Below are 13,287 nucleotides of genomic sequence, written 5' to 3' on the forward strand. Positions count from 1 at the left end.
AAAAACTCGAGAAACGTCTCTGATATATAAAGGTATGTTTAAATAAAAGTTTTTATTTTCCTTAATGAAGAATAAGAAACTCTGTTTTGTAAACAAGCAATAAAAAAGAATTTAAATAAAACATTCCAAATCTAATGTTAAATGTTTATTGTGACTAGTTTTTTTACGTTTTTTCATAAAAATTTACAAAAGAGATTTTTGTTTTCTAAGGCCATCGCATACAAATTGCCGCATTGTAACGTAAATATATACGGTAAGAATTGATCAATTACGATCGTCTCCATTCAAAAATAGCAGCCTTATTATTCGAAAATTCTTAAAGCTCCTTGCACAATGAGAAAAAATAGCGATGGCGATAGACATCAGACACAGGATTCCAACTCGTCGGAAATTTTATTGCTCATTCCGTTTTTTGATTGGCATTGATACATGTGTGTTTCCAAATGTTAGATTCCGCTGTTTCTACCGTTTTTTATAAATATAAACCCTTTAAAACCTAATGTAATTTCTATCGCCCTATCGGTATTCCTTCGCATTGTGCAAAGGGCTTAATAAAATTGGCTAATTCTTACGGTCTTGTGTTACGGCCACGGCAATTTGTGTGTGAAGACTTTCATATGTGTAAAAAATTATATTAATGAGTAAATTAAATATAACCAAACTTTTTCTAAAAAGATTAAGTTATGTTTGGCATCGTTATAATACCTGGTTGAATGTATAAGATTGACATTGACACATATACTATTATTATCTGAGATCCTTTTGCATCCTGTTGCAAACGATTTAATTCCACGGGTTGAAGAAATGTTGGAGAGTCGTCTTTTCTAAAAATTTAGTTAAAAATTACTGAAATGTTAATATGACATCGACATACGTACTAAAAAGAGAGAAGTATACTTTGAAATAAAAAAAAAAAAAAAAGTACCTTATTATTACCAGACTGTACAATGGTTGACCAGGATTGGATTTTTTATAATGAGCACAAGAGTACACATTGTACGATATTTTATATTTGTTCTTTTTTCTTCTCACTGTTCTCTCAGGTGCTGATTTGATTATAGCAAGTTTATTGAAAATCTCAGTTAGTGAAGAGGCACTTCTTGAACTGACCAACGGATCGCTACGTTTCACAATTTGCACTTCATTGCACTCTTCATTTCCAATTGTATGATCTTCATCGTCAATAGTAATAGTTTTCTCTTCAGACCATCTTTTCTTCAACTCAGTCCATGAATTAGTTCCTGGACAAGTAATAAAAGAAGGTCGATTAACGATCTCTTGACTGGCTTGACTATTTCTATTAAAGTTGGTCCATTGTCCTCTCGGAAGAAGATGCGTATTGCCTGGTATGTTTTCCATCATTCTTCGCTGAAAGAATCTCTGCTGCCACAAAAAATTCTGATAAAAAATGTGTCGGAATTGATTCTCCGCGAAGAAATGTCTCATTCGAGAAGGAAATCTCTCCATAATCGGTGTCGTGAAGTTATTCATTTGTATAGTAAGTCTTCTACTTTGCTGAAGAGCATTCACCTGATTTCCAAAGGCAATGAATATATTGTCTTGCACACAGATATTTGTGCCATAATTGAAAGGGAATCTGTACAAGTAAGGCAAGTCGAAGCTTGTGCTTTGGACTTGATTGACAGGAAAAAGCTGCCGGGATGGATTATATAAGGATAACTGTTGATTTGGGAAAGGATCGCTTCTGTTATTAATAGGATTTCTATATTGAGATACATTTTGTCTCGCATTGTTTCTAATATTTTTGCAATTCCGTCGAACTTGTTGATCGACTTCTTGCATGTGTTTTATTTTTGTTCTACTGTAGTGATAAATAGTCTTTTGAGGCTTTATATTATGTGGTATATATCGTTTCAAAATTTTCCCCGTAATATCAGATTTAAAAGCGATATTTGGTAGCAAATTTAACATTTCCATTCTTGTCATAGAACGTGGCAATTCCTGAATCTCATCATCAGAAAGATCAATTACCTGAATAAAAAAACAAAAATTATATATAATTCGTGAATTTAACACAAATTGTAATTTATGTGCGCAATGTTTACAGAATTTGTAGATATATAATTTATTTAGATCCTTACTTCATGTTTCAATTTCTTTGATGATTCGCTTATTTGTATCAATGATTTTCGTTTCTCTCCGTATTTGCGATTTTCGTCGAAATTGATTATAGAAATTTCAGGAGATGATACTTTGTCAGTTCTTTTTGGTAATTGTTTAACATTGCGCTGGATCCGTACACCAGGCCATTTCACTGTTTGAGGAGGTGTTACACTTGAATTACATGTTTTAGTTTTCAAAATTTTAATATCATCTAGCAAAGTCTCATCGGAAATAATTTCAGGTTTCGAATTACGAATCTTTTCCACCTTATTTACGCTACCTTGTGGTGTATTGTTTCCTAGTTTCTTAGAAATATCAAAGTTAGTTTTTTTATCTTCTACACTATCTAAAAGATTATTCATTACATCATGTACTATTTGTTCAACAGGCTCTTCTACTGCAACATTTTGCTGATTTTTTGTACAAGGACTAACAACATGTGTATCTATTATATTCTTTGGCGTTTCCTTCGATTTTTCTGTAGTTTGTTTAATCTGCGATTGATTATCGCATATTCTAAGTCCATTTTCAGGATTAACAATCATTTTTCGTTTGGAAACAGGTTCATCTAGCTTGTATTTTTCTAATTCTTCATAGAGATAACGCTTAATATGATAGCCATAACGTGATAATTGACTATATACTCTGTATTCTTCCAATGTACATACTGAGTCATCAATAAGAATTGCATAAGCTTGTTGAATTGAGCATGGAAATTTATTCCACAGAAGTTCAAGGCAATTCTATAATGTGTGTATATATAAATTAAAGTTATATTAAATAAAATATAAAATTATATTGACATTTTAGCTTTACTAAGCTTTTAAAACACATATATGTAAAATATATGTAAAACCATAGTAATCTTAAAAAATACATACTGTTTCTAGTAAAAATAATGCTTCTTCTGGTAATAAATATAAAACACCATTTTTTTCCACACCAAAACTGCTCCAGTCCAATCCAGATCTTTTAGTAACAAAAGCTTTTTTTTCAGCTGCTATCCATTCAGCAATAGCTAATTCTGAAGCACGTTCAACTCTTTCAATACTTAATAAGTCTCTTCGATTTAAAAGTCCCTTTTCTATCTGAACATTTTGAAGCCAAGAATTATTGGGTTCGTAATGCTTCATTTCATTTTTTGGTAATATACTCAATGATCTTTTTACATTTTCCACGATGCAACATGTGATACCTTTGTTTTCAAATAATGCTTCTGCCCTATTTATATATAAAGAGCATCAAAGTTAATTACATATGTAAAAGATACATTTTGATTACAATAATTAAGCAATCTTCGTACGAATTACCAGCACATTAAACAAGCGGGACAAAACTTACGTTAGCACGTTGCAAGGTAATTTTTCACATATTTCTTCCATGACAACGGTATATCAGGTCTGGCTTTTTTATAATTTTCGTGAATAAGCCTGAAACAGATGTGAAAAGGTGTAATCCTGGGCAAGAGGAATTAGGCGCGAATGGCCGAGCCGAGGGTAAAGGGGATAAAGAGCATGGCTTTCTATCTAGACGCCAGTAGCGCCAACTAACGCTTACTAACTATAACCAGAGAGAAGAATGAGAGCGGCCACGGCCATAAGAGTAGTACGCTTCTCGCGGCTGGCAGTGGTAGCTATAGCTATAGCTATGGCAAAAGAAAGAGAGCGGTTATATATGTTCGTCTCTTTCTACTGCTCGAAGTTGGCCGAAGCCATAGAGCTTATAACTAATGGAGAGGTCATGCCTATATGCTAACCATAGAGAGGGACACGCGAGGAGCAACAGAGAGATAGATATATTTTGTCTCAAATGTGGCTCCCTCACTCCGTGTTTTCTGTTATTGGGTGCGTTCAGACAACTCAACAGTTGCGCAACGGTTGAGAGATAATCACTTCTGATTGGATCATACTTTTGAACCGCAGCAGATTTTGAAAAATAGTCCTATCATAAGTGATGATCTCTCAACAGTCGAGTTGTCTGAACGCACCCATTCTCTTCTATAAGAAGTGCCCACAATTGAAACAGAAAAATATATCTCTCTTTGTCGATCCTTGCGCTCCCATGGCCTCTCCATGAGTATAAACTCTATGGCCGAGCGCACACATACACGAGTATTCGCCTGTATGAGCATCACCTCCACTTGCTGTTACATGCTGCAAGCGTCTCAAACATCTGAATCTAGCTGGAATTATGAAGCTAGTAAGGTATGTAAATTATATCGAAAAGTTTTTAACTAAATAACGTGTATTAATGTTACCGCAAATGTTCATGCACGTAATGTTTTGTCTGTGAAAAGTAGAACTGCTTTTTTCACGCGATCTAACCTCTACGCCGCTTTGTATATAAACGTGTACTCGAAACGTCCTTCAAAGTGACGTTAAATATTCTATAAAAGAAATGTTGTATATAAATAGTTCTTGAATATTAATTATATTAATAATTGATGTTTTGTTTTGTTTTTGCAGATTTTTGATGAAACTCAGTCATGAGACTGTAACGATAGAGTTGAAAAATGGCACTCAAGTCACCGGTACAATTACAGGTACTAACAAAATTTATTATATAAAAATGTAATGTTAGGTTAAGTTGAAATTTGTATGAAAGACACACGTTACTTATATATTAACTCTTAAAATTTTATAAGGAGTTTTTTCATGTCCCGGATTTTTCATTTTTTTTGCGCTATGTTACACAGGTGTGGATGTAGCGATGAATACACACCTCAAAACAGTTAAAATGACTATAAAAAATCGAGACCCTGTGATGTTGGAAACTCTGAGCCTTCGCGGAAACAACATCAGATACTACATTCTACCTGATTCTCTTGCTTTAGAAACGTTATTGATAGACGACACACCAAAGGCTAAGGCTAAGAAGAAGGAAGCTGCGAGAGGTTTGATTCTTTCACTTCAATATATATTAAAGTAACATGAAATATTAAGGTAATGGTTTTTGAGACGATTATCTATTGTATATTGTTTGCAGGTGCCGCACGCGGTAGAGGACGTGGCGCTAGAGGTGGTAGAGGTGGAAGAGGTGGACGAGGCAGAGGAAGAAGCAGACGATAGTAAACATGTTACGCGTACGAATCTTGAACCTGACATTTATATAAGTCACAGTTTATATAAGTTCACAATTTTTTCTTTATGCAGAAATGAGGTCACTCATTTTATATAAGAATTCCATTATATTATAATTTCCTGTTAAATTTCAAAATGAAAATTTTGACGATCTTTATTCACACTTAGAAAATATGATATAAATTTTTAAGCAAGCATTCCGATATATTTAATCTTGTATTATTTATTTCGTCTCATTTTCGCTTAGAGAAAAGGAGAGAGAAAGAGATGGAGATAAAACTCTTGCGAAAAGTGCGGTTTTATATTCAATAAATTGTCAGTAATTTGCTGTTACAAAAAAGAAACAGCACGTTATTCTGATGTTTTGAGAAAAGTATTACAAGCACCATGTCGGAATGCAGTTATGATCAAACACATCAACTTAGTATAAAAATTACACTATTTTTGACACATCGTCATTGAAAGAATCATTCGATTGAAACTCAGATAGATACAAGTCGTTTATAATTTAAAATGTCGTTTGACAATTTTCGGATGAAAATAAACACTCGTGAGAGGTGATAAACGTTCTGTGTCAATTATTATTATTATTATTATACAATATTTAAGTGCGATTGTACAATATCTTAAGTTCGACCTTTTGTTAATCGCCGTGTGTTTAATCAGTTCTGTCCTAACGCATCTGATCGCAATTTTCTAACTCCAAAACGCACAACACGCGTTGCGATGTTGTGATGTTTGTCAACTGTTGAAATCTTCCACCAATGAGAACGAAGCGTTTGATGCATACTGTTCGGCAAAGAAAACGGTTTCTGCTCGAACGTGGCCATTGATGCGCAAAACCACGACACGTGACAACATGTAACTCGCACGTGACAACTCGATTAACGACGATTCGTCTCAAAATGTTCGCGCGTGATTATGTGGAGATCATCGAAGAGGCTGATTATTAGTTGTCTACATTACGTGATCAGATGCGGTCGCATTAACCTGGACACGGACGATTTGGATGACATATCGGACTACGACGTCCAGGATGTTCCTAGTAAAGTAACGTTGATCCGCCCCGTGTTACGTTCGCGAGAGATCGTTCGAACGCACTTTAATGTATCCGACAAAAAAGAGTATAATGTATCACTTTGTACAGAGATAGTGAGAAATATTGTAAAGTGAATTGTTTAATGAAAGAAAAAAAAAAAAAAAAAAAACGTTTTTCCGTAAATAAATTTGTCCGTGCGCTTGAAGATGCTTGAAACATATTAAATTTCGGCGCAAACCACGGGGCGGAATTTATTATCGCAAACCACGTGTAGAGAGTACAGCTTCACAATGAGATGTAAAAAAAAAATCGTAGGCGTTTTAACGTCTCCCGCAGTGCATTTCCAGCCGCAGACATTCGGAGTGCCGTGGCAACCGCGGCAGGATGACGTGCAGCATCGACCGGACGCGCCGGGCGTGAGGAGGATCTCGCCGCCGGAAGTGGTGACCAAGATGTTGCGGGCTCTCGAGGAGATGGGCGAGTCCGTGGAACCGTCTGCGGTCGACAAGACGCGCGAAGATACGTCCGAGCCACTGGAGCAGCTGTTACGTGCGGAGACACAGCCGAGAACGAGTTAAAAGTGTCTCTTCAGAGTGTCTCGAGGACTTCGGTGGATCTCTTAAAATCTTACATTTTGTACATTTAGGAAAGATAAGACGGATGGAGTATGAGCTCTGAGTACGTGTAAACTATTACGTTATCGTTTGGTCCAATTTTCCTTACATTTTTTAATTGCCAGTTTTGTTCAAGGCTTGTGTAATATGATCGTGTGTGCGTATAAAAATAAACCGACGTGTACAATGTTTTAATTGTTTGCAGATTTTCACAATCTAGAGAGTTTTATCAATATTATTGAAAAACAAACATGTATATTGATTATAACTTTTATCATAGAATCGTATATTGTAGAATCGTGACTGTATATCGTAACTGTATACGTTGTGTGTGCGTGTGTGTGCGTGTGTGTGTGTGCGCGTGCAAAAATATTAAATTTCATCGAAAATATTTTAACACACGATAAACATCATTGTAATAAAATCACGTTGCGACAATCACGTTCAACTTTTGATGTTTGTATTCTAACATTTAGGTTCATGAGACGCTATAGTGAACTTTTCTAAAATACAGGGTTAAAGAGAAATCGTGCCAATACTTTTATAAAAATTTTATTTATTGCAAATCTCGATGTGATTCGCATATAAGAACCGAAACACCTTCGTCGAAATACGATTGTTTTGATGCGATACAACCAAACTTGGTAAAAAATCTCTCTACAAGAACCCGATAACACCGCAGGCAACGCGTGCGCCCGACGACCCCGTCTTCAGGCTCTCCTCAGTACCTCCGCGACCGAGATCGTCGGGTTTTTCGTGGATCACCAGAGTTCTGCCGATTGCCCCGCGAACGCCCACCAAACTCAAGTAGTGATCCCAGCCCTCGATATGCGCCACTCCGTCTTGCGTTACTTCGATATTGCCGAGATCGCCGACGTGACGTAACGGATCGCTCGGTGCCCCGTGATTCACCTGAAACGTGATCGCTTTTCGTTTTTTGTCGCGACTTATATGATTTTTTTTGTTAACTCGAGAAGTGCGCAAACTTAAATACTTTATTTGATGTTAATAAGCGTTTTTTTATATTGCGCAATAATTTGAAAATCGTCAATGTCGTTCGTACCATGTACGGATTGAAATGCGGGCCGGCCGAATTGCAACCCTTTCTCAAATCTCCCTTCTCGTGCACGTGGAATCCGTGCAAGCCCGGATTCAACCCCGTGACAGTGCCCGTGACCTTAACCCCCTCGGGATGCTGTTCCAGCGTTAACGTTCCTCGGGGTCCGTCTATTGGCAAGCCGTTCTCGTCGAGAGCTTTCAGCTCCACCACCGCTTTCAGACCGATCTCCTGCAATACACATAACATTGCGAAATCACATCGCGGTGAATTTCAAGAGGGGCGTCGTATGATTTGTATCGACTGATAATATACAAAGATGAGAAAAGTAAGGGGTATAACAAGCTACAAAAAAATATTATATAAAACTTATATAAAAGTAATATAATAAAAAAACTATATAAAAAATTAATAAAATAAAATTTGCGAGTGATAAAAATACAAATTTATTTTATCAGTGCAATATGTTTATATAAAAATAACGTAAAACTGGATTATTTAAAATTAAACAGGCTTATATTTGGGTGATATTATATACGTGTACGCGCACAATCGCGCGTAATTCATCGAGAAAATTTCCCGAATTGAGAATCCGATCGTTCATCCCATTGATTCCCTGCGATTACGCGCGTTCAACGCGCGAATTCACCTGAGTAGAACGAAAAATGCACGCAATCGAGGGGATATCTACGGAAGCAATTTGTTACAGCTTGCGCGATTAATCCATAAATGCAGCCGTGCGCGCGAGCGAAGAGAGATACCCGCGGGAACCACGACCGAGGAAGAACCGGAAATTGATAATGATTCGCGCGTCCAGAGCGTATCGAGTGATACCACTACAAAAGTAAAGTAACCACTCTGTGTCTGTCGTGGCTGCGCGCGCGAGCGGCGGCACTTCCTATCTAATTTAATCTGCTCGCATTAGTCGCGCTATGATTTATATGTACTTCTCGGCGGTTTTTACGCGCGAGCGTAACCGCCGTTTTTCCCGAGCGAGCGGGAGGTCGCGCGGTTTTACACGGGCAAAATCAATCCGCAATTACGGGGTACAATGTAACGTACGTACGTATGTATGTATGTACGCGCGGCAACGACGACGACGACGACGAAGCGTCTAGAAACCACGCGCAAGGTCAATCGAAGGAGATCGCTTCGGTGGAATTGCGCAGGCATACTTTATTCTCGTGTACCAACGCGATTACTCGCGATTGCGACTATTCGAGTGAAAGCAGGTCCTTCTTCTTCCGACGAGTAACGATCCTACCTCATCTCGGTATCCTTCGCAATGTTTGAATAACTTAATAGCTCGTTATGCAAATTCTTGTGCATTGAGGACTATTCACTCGATTGATTAATGACTCTGATAATGGAACCGCGCGAGACGAAAAAAATCATCGATGTTGAAGCGTATCGTTCGTTTCCTTTCTCTCCTTCTCTCTTGTTTGGAGAACAAGAAGAAGTCGCGAATGTAATTGCTCGCGCCGGGTTACATGGGAAAAAGTGAGAACAGAGATGAGACTTTCGGGCGAGATTTTGTCATTTGTAACAAAATTGTGAACAATGAACACAAGTGCAAAGTAAGAGAAAAATTTGATTGCTTTTGTATGAAAATAATCCATAGACGTGGTTTTGTTATCGTTGAAGGAAATGTGAGATATTATAAATTCGTGTTTGTAAAAGAAATGTGAGCGACACGTTCGTTATTTTTTACAGTTACACAGCGCGGATGTGTAACTAAGACAAAAACGCTGTCAAGTTGTCATCGTCTTCTTCGCGTTTCAGAAGAAGCGGTAGTGTAAGGAGCAAGAATGTCAAAATCGAACGTTTTACGAAAATTCATAAATCACGTAATGTTTTTTCGCGTGTGATTTTTGACGTAACGCAAAGAAAAAAGAATTTAGCCGACAAATATCGATCAAAATTCTCATTTTAATTAATTAATGTTGACACTCGGTCGCTCGACGCTTTTTTCCCAGAAAAGTTGGCGAGCGGTAGCGGCCAGTAAAAACCCCGCTACTTTCTTGAAAAATTATTGCGAAAACTCCACGGTCATATTAAAATTCAATTCTCTATGTTCTGCGAGAATGAAAACAATATGCGTCATGTAATAATAAATAAAACAAAATTTGTAAATTTCAACAATTGCAACCGGACAAAATTTTTACGGGATTATTTCGTGAAAAATCATACATACGAAATAGTACGGCTCCATGTAGATCTCGTAGAGATCGCTTCTCGCTCCAGGTAGACCCGGCAGGCTTCTGATGAACAGCGTCCTATCGTTCATTGAAACTGCCATTCTGTCGTAGGGCCCGGCGGACGCAGCCGCGATCATACCGATCACTATCGACAACCGCCGCCACATCTTGCAAGTGCGAGAGAGCTCGTGTGCGCTGAAGAAACAGGAGCGATGGATTTGGTTCTCTCGCTCAGGTGCGCCGTCCTCTAAGTCGATCAGAGGACACAGCGAGTCTGTCGGTAGAGCCTGACGGCGTCTTCGAACAGCTTGGCTCTTCCTCCTCTCTTCTCCCTGTTTTCTCTTCCTTCTTCTTCTTCTTCTTCTTCTTCTTCTTCGTATCCTCCTTCTCCCCTGCGCTTGTACTATCTATTTCTTCTCAACTCGATCGCAACGATACCTGACAGTCCGAGATTCATCCACTTCTCGCGATAACGATCTTGCGTCGTACCGATGATCTTCTCGCGGGGAGACTTCGGAGACCGACTGCTCTCTCTTTCTCCGCGAAGAAGAAGATGACGACGAAGAAAAAGAAACAACCGTGCTTTTGATTTCCCCCGTGTGTGGCGTGTACTTATGCGTTACGTCATCAAACGAATCGCGACGAGAGGCAGGTTGGTTCTTCGATACCAGGCGCCTCTACGGGAGCCGTCGGGACACCAGGGGGTCTCTCCCTCTTTCTCTCTCGCTCTCTCCTTCTCGTTCGCGAACGAACGATACCGATTTAACGATGCGATCGTGACTGACCACGCGGCTACCACCGCTGCGTCCAATCTTGATCGCAACAACTTGCGCGTTGCGTTGCCCGGTTCGTTTCCCTTTTCCTGAGACGTCGCGCGCTCGATACACATCGATGCGACGTGTGTGCACCTCGCGTTTATGCACGTGGCCTGCGCCGCGAGGTACAAGCCGAGTGAAAGTGTGATGTGTGGCGCGGTCGCGCTCACGTTGTTTGCCAGTTGGATGGACGGATCACGCACAGATACCGCATTGATACCGCGGGCTAATCTGACCCGTCACTTGGCTTGAAAAGCCGCGAAATCAGGGCGCGCGCAATTTTCGCGATTCTTCAACCGGAACGCGACGCGACGCGACGCTGCGTGGTTGTTGCGCGACTTCGTTTGTGCAAATTGATTCAAACGACAAGAACGATTTTTTTTACGAATAGCAATTTATGATAATTGTTGCTTGTAATATCGGGGCAACGGCTTTTATTAAATTTTGCCGGTTTGCATGTAATTGGCCGCGAGCGTAGTTGAGCGCTTATGAATATTTTTAATAATTTTATGCGGTATGCGCGAGGTTTTTTTTTCCGCGTACAAGCACAATCGTCCGCGCGTATTTGCATATACAAGTCCGATGGGAAATTAAACGCAACCACGCAGAACCGTAGTAAAACGCGATTACATGCGTTCCGATAAAAATTTCCTCGTCTGTGGAAAACAACGACAATGACGAGTAAATAAGACAGAGTGAGAGAGAAGAATATGAGACAGAAACTGTGCACATACGCACTTCTCGCGAGAGGTGCATCTACGAGTTGTGGGTCAAGCACGGCCGAAGGGAAGTGGCTGACCACTTCAAGGTGGTCGCGTATATTTGCCCGCGCTACTCGCGAAAGTACAAAACTCGAGAACATTTCGGTTTCGAACACGTCTGGCGAGCGAGTGTCGACAAGACGATTTGACGAACGATCTTGGCAATTGTCGTTGAAATACGGCGCTGAGTATTAAAAAAAAAAAACGCTATTAATTCGGAAGATGACGACGCGCTGAAGCTACAGTGAGCGCGTAATGTCAATGGAATTTCAATTCCAAGCTGAAATTCCGCTGAGAAGAAGAAAACACGACGTCTCTGAGAAATGTCGTAAAATTTGTAATAAAACAGAATGGCGTAGCGACATTTCTTTTTTGAAGAAATGACGCGCGGAATCATGTCCTTTGTCAAGATTAGACGCGAAGCGCGAATTGAGTTGACGAGTCAAAGTCAATTGAGTAAAAAAAAAGTAAAATTTATATAATATTATTTGGAATATAATCTCACGAACTCGCTTGAAAATCGATTGCGTCTCTGCTTTTCAGAAATTATCTAACGTATGGAGTCTCATCAAATCTATCGATAAGTAAATTCTGATAAGTAGGTTCTGATAGGTAGATTTTGATAAATTAATTCTGAGAGAGATAAGTAAATTCCGTATCCGTGCGATGATACAAACTCTCTCCGCAATGAGGTAACATTAGTCTCTCTCTCTCTCTCTCTCTCTCTCTCTCTCTCTCTCGGCGCAACACGTAGTCGTTGACACAATCGAAGTTTACCTTCGACAATTCGACACGCGTTTGCTTCCACAGCTGACACGTAGAAATTATCTCGCACTTAGAGAAATAAAAAAAAAAAAAAAAACGTCCAAGGTAAAATCCTTGCGTTACAGTAAGGAAATAATTAATACAGGATCAAGGCGGCGAACCCCGCAGAGGCGCGTGTATTCCAACTTGGTTGTTTCTTTTTTCTTTTTTCGCTACACCTGTAGTCGGGTCTCTACGCCATTGCGTTCTTACTAAGCGCACAAGAGTGCGTTAATGAAAGGAGTCGCGGCATAAAAGCGCTTCATACGCTCCGCGGGGTGTTCTTGCGCAAGAGGACCTTGTCAATCATCGTATATTCGTCAATAATTACATTTAATTTATTCTTTAACAATCGAGCCGTCAATCTGATTTTATTTTCTATATATTCTATGTATTTGTTTTTTTTATTACATAATTTTATATCGTGCAAAAAATACCAACAATATTGTATTTGTGATGTTCGCGCAGCAGAGCTGCTGGGAAATGAAATAATCTGAGCGAAGTGTTATGTACCGCGTAGAGATTCGATCGAACATCATGCCATGACTATAAACCGATGCACAAGGCCTGTAGAACCTTGATGCTATAACAACACACAACACCGACGTCGATGGTTTAGGAGAGGGGAGATAAGACACAAGGTGTGTAACACGTAGATATGCATAAGCGGTCCGCCTGATCGTCCAAGGAAGGCGAATGTTATAAGCTCTGCTTTCCACGGAGTTTCAGTTTTCTCCAACCGGCCTCCCATCGTTGACGTGTTGTTCGCAAAAAGACGCCTCAACGGTTCTTTCT

At 39.3% G+C, this 13,287-nt stretch overlaps 4 protein-coding genes across 8 annotated transcripts; 2 read left to right on the forward strand and 2 right to left on the reverse strand.

The window, feature by feature from the left end:
• Positions 1–130: 130 nt before the first annotated feature.
• On the reverse strand, positions 131–3,721 carry LOC109858478. 4 transcript variants are annotated; one of them, XM_020435773.1, is made up of 6 exons: positions 3,682–3,721; positions 3,466–3,554; positions 3,006–3,345; positions 2,103–2,867; positions 926–1,992; positions 131–824 (listed from the first exon to the last, which is right to left on the reverse strand). In XM_020435773.1, exons 2-6 carry the CDS (start codon positions 3,504–3,506, stop codon positions 677–679), a joined length of 2,361 nt encoding a protein of 786 aa, XP_020291362.1. In that variant the 5' UTR covers positions 3,507–3,554; positions 3,682–3,721; the 3' UTR covers positions 131–676. The 4 variants fall into 4 exon arrangements, with proteins under 4 accessions (XP_020291362.1, XP_020291363.1, XP_020291364.1 ...); XM_020435774.1 differs by having other exon boundaries at positions 3,686–3,712; XM_020435775.1 differs by lacking the exon at positions 3,682–3,721 and having other exon boundaries at positions 2,103–2,275; positions 2,405–2,867; positions 3,466–3,653.
• A 510-nt stretch (positions 3,722–4,231) lies between these two features.
• LOC109858471 (probable small nuclear ribonucleoprotein Sm D1) lies at positions 4,232–6,412 on the forward strand. Its single transcript, XM_020435749.1, has 4 exons — positions 4,232–4,328; positions 4,590–4,666; positions 4,820–5,017; positions 5,110–6,412. Exons 1-4 carry the CDS (start codon positions 4,315–4,317, stop codon positions 5,190–5,192), a joined length of 372 nt encoding a protein of 123 aa, XP_020291338.1. The 5' UTR covers positions 4,232–4,314; the 3' UTR covers positions 5,193–6,412.
• Positions 6,104–7,295, forward strand: LOC109858470. 2 transcript variants are annotated; one of them, XM_020435747.1, is made up of 2 exons: positions 6,104–6,249; positions 6,559–7,295. In XM_020435747.1, the coding sequence occupies exons 1-2, from the start codon at positions 6,126–6,128 to the stop codon at positions 6,819–6,821; spliced, it is 387 nt and encodes a 128-aa protein (XP_020291336.1). In that variant the 5' UTR covers positions 6,104–6,125; the 3' UTR covers positions 6,822–7,295. The 2 variants fall into 2 exon arrangements, with proteins under 2 accessions (XP_020291336.1, XP_020291337.1); XM_020435748.1 differs by having other exon boundaries at positions 6,580–7,295.
• Positions 7,296–7,432: 137 nt separating this feature from the next.
• Positions 7,433–11,050, reverse strand: LOC109858464 (superoxide dismutase [Cu-Zn]-like). The gene is made up of 3 exons (XM_020435737.1): positions 10,109–11,050; positions 7,921–8,145; positions 7,433–7,769 (listed from the first exon to the last, which is right to left on the reverse strand). Exons 1-3 carry the CDS (start codon positions 10,277–10,279, stop codon positions 7,515–7,517), a joined length of 651 nt encoding a protein of 216 aa, XP_020291326.1. The 5' UTR covers positions 10,280–11,050; the 3' UTR covers positions 7,433–7,514.
• Positions 11,051–13,287: the final 2,237 nt, after the last annotated feature.

This window comes from Pseudomyrmex gracilis, unplaced genomic scaffold (genome assembly GCF_002006095.1).
Source record: "Pseudomyrmex gracilis isolate BER0280 unplaced genomic scaffold, ASM200609v1 scaffold_206, whole genome shotgun sequence".
NCBI lineage: Eukaryota > Metazoa > Arthropoda > Insecta > Hymenoptera > Formicidae > Pseudomyrmex > Pseudomyrmex gracilis.

What these genes read in the sequence shown, in the direction of transcription:
- LOC109858478 (XM_020435773.1), bottom strand. Translation starts at nt 3,506, where the DNA reads ATGGAAGAAATATGTGAAAAATTACCTTGCAACGTGCTAAC. An exon ending in CATTATTTTTACTAGAAACA is followed by an intron (nt 2,868 to 3,005) that starts GTATGTATTTTT and finishes CACACATTATAG; the next exon opens with AATTGCCTTGAACTTCTGTG. An exon ending in TACAGTCTGGTAATAATAAG is followed by an intron (nt 825 to 925) that starts GTACTTTTTTTT and finishes CTAAATTTTTAG; the next exon opens with AAAAGACGACTCTCCAACAT.
- LOC109858471 (XM_020435749.1), top strand. An exon ending in AGTCACCGGTACAATTACAG is followed by an intron (nt 4,667 to 4,819) that starts GTACTAACAAAA and finishes TATGTTACACAG; the next exon opens with GTGTGGATGTAGCGATGAAT. An exon ending in GAAGAAGGAAGCTGCGAGAG is followed by an intron (nt 5,018 to 5,109) that starts GTTTGATTCTTT and finishes TATTGTTTGCAG; the next exon opens with GTGCCGCACGCGGTAGAGGA.
- LOC109858470 (XM_020435747.1), top strand. Translation starts at nt 6,126, where the DNA reads ATGTGGAGATCATCGAAGAGGCTGATTATTAGTTGTCTACATTACGTG. An exon ending in CGACGTCCAGGATGTTCCTA is followed by an intron (nt 6,250 to 6,558) that starts GTAAAGTAACGT and finishes AAAAAATCGTAG; the next exon opens with GCGTTTTAACGTCTCCCGCA.
- LOC109858464 (XM_020435737.1), bottom strand. Translation starts at nt 10,279, where the DNA reads ATGTGGCGGCGGTTGTCGATAGTGATCGGTATGATCGCGGCTGCGTCC. An exon ending in ACATGGAGCCGTACTATTTC is followed by an intron (nt 8,146 to 10,108) that starts GTATGTATGATT and finishes TGTGTATTGCAG; the next exon opens with GAGATCGGTCTGAAAGCGGT. An exon ending in CGCATTTCAATCCGTACATG is followed by an intron (nt 7,770 to 7,920) that starts GTACGAACGACA and finishes ATCACGTTTCAG; the next exon opens with GTGAATCACGGGGCACCGAG.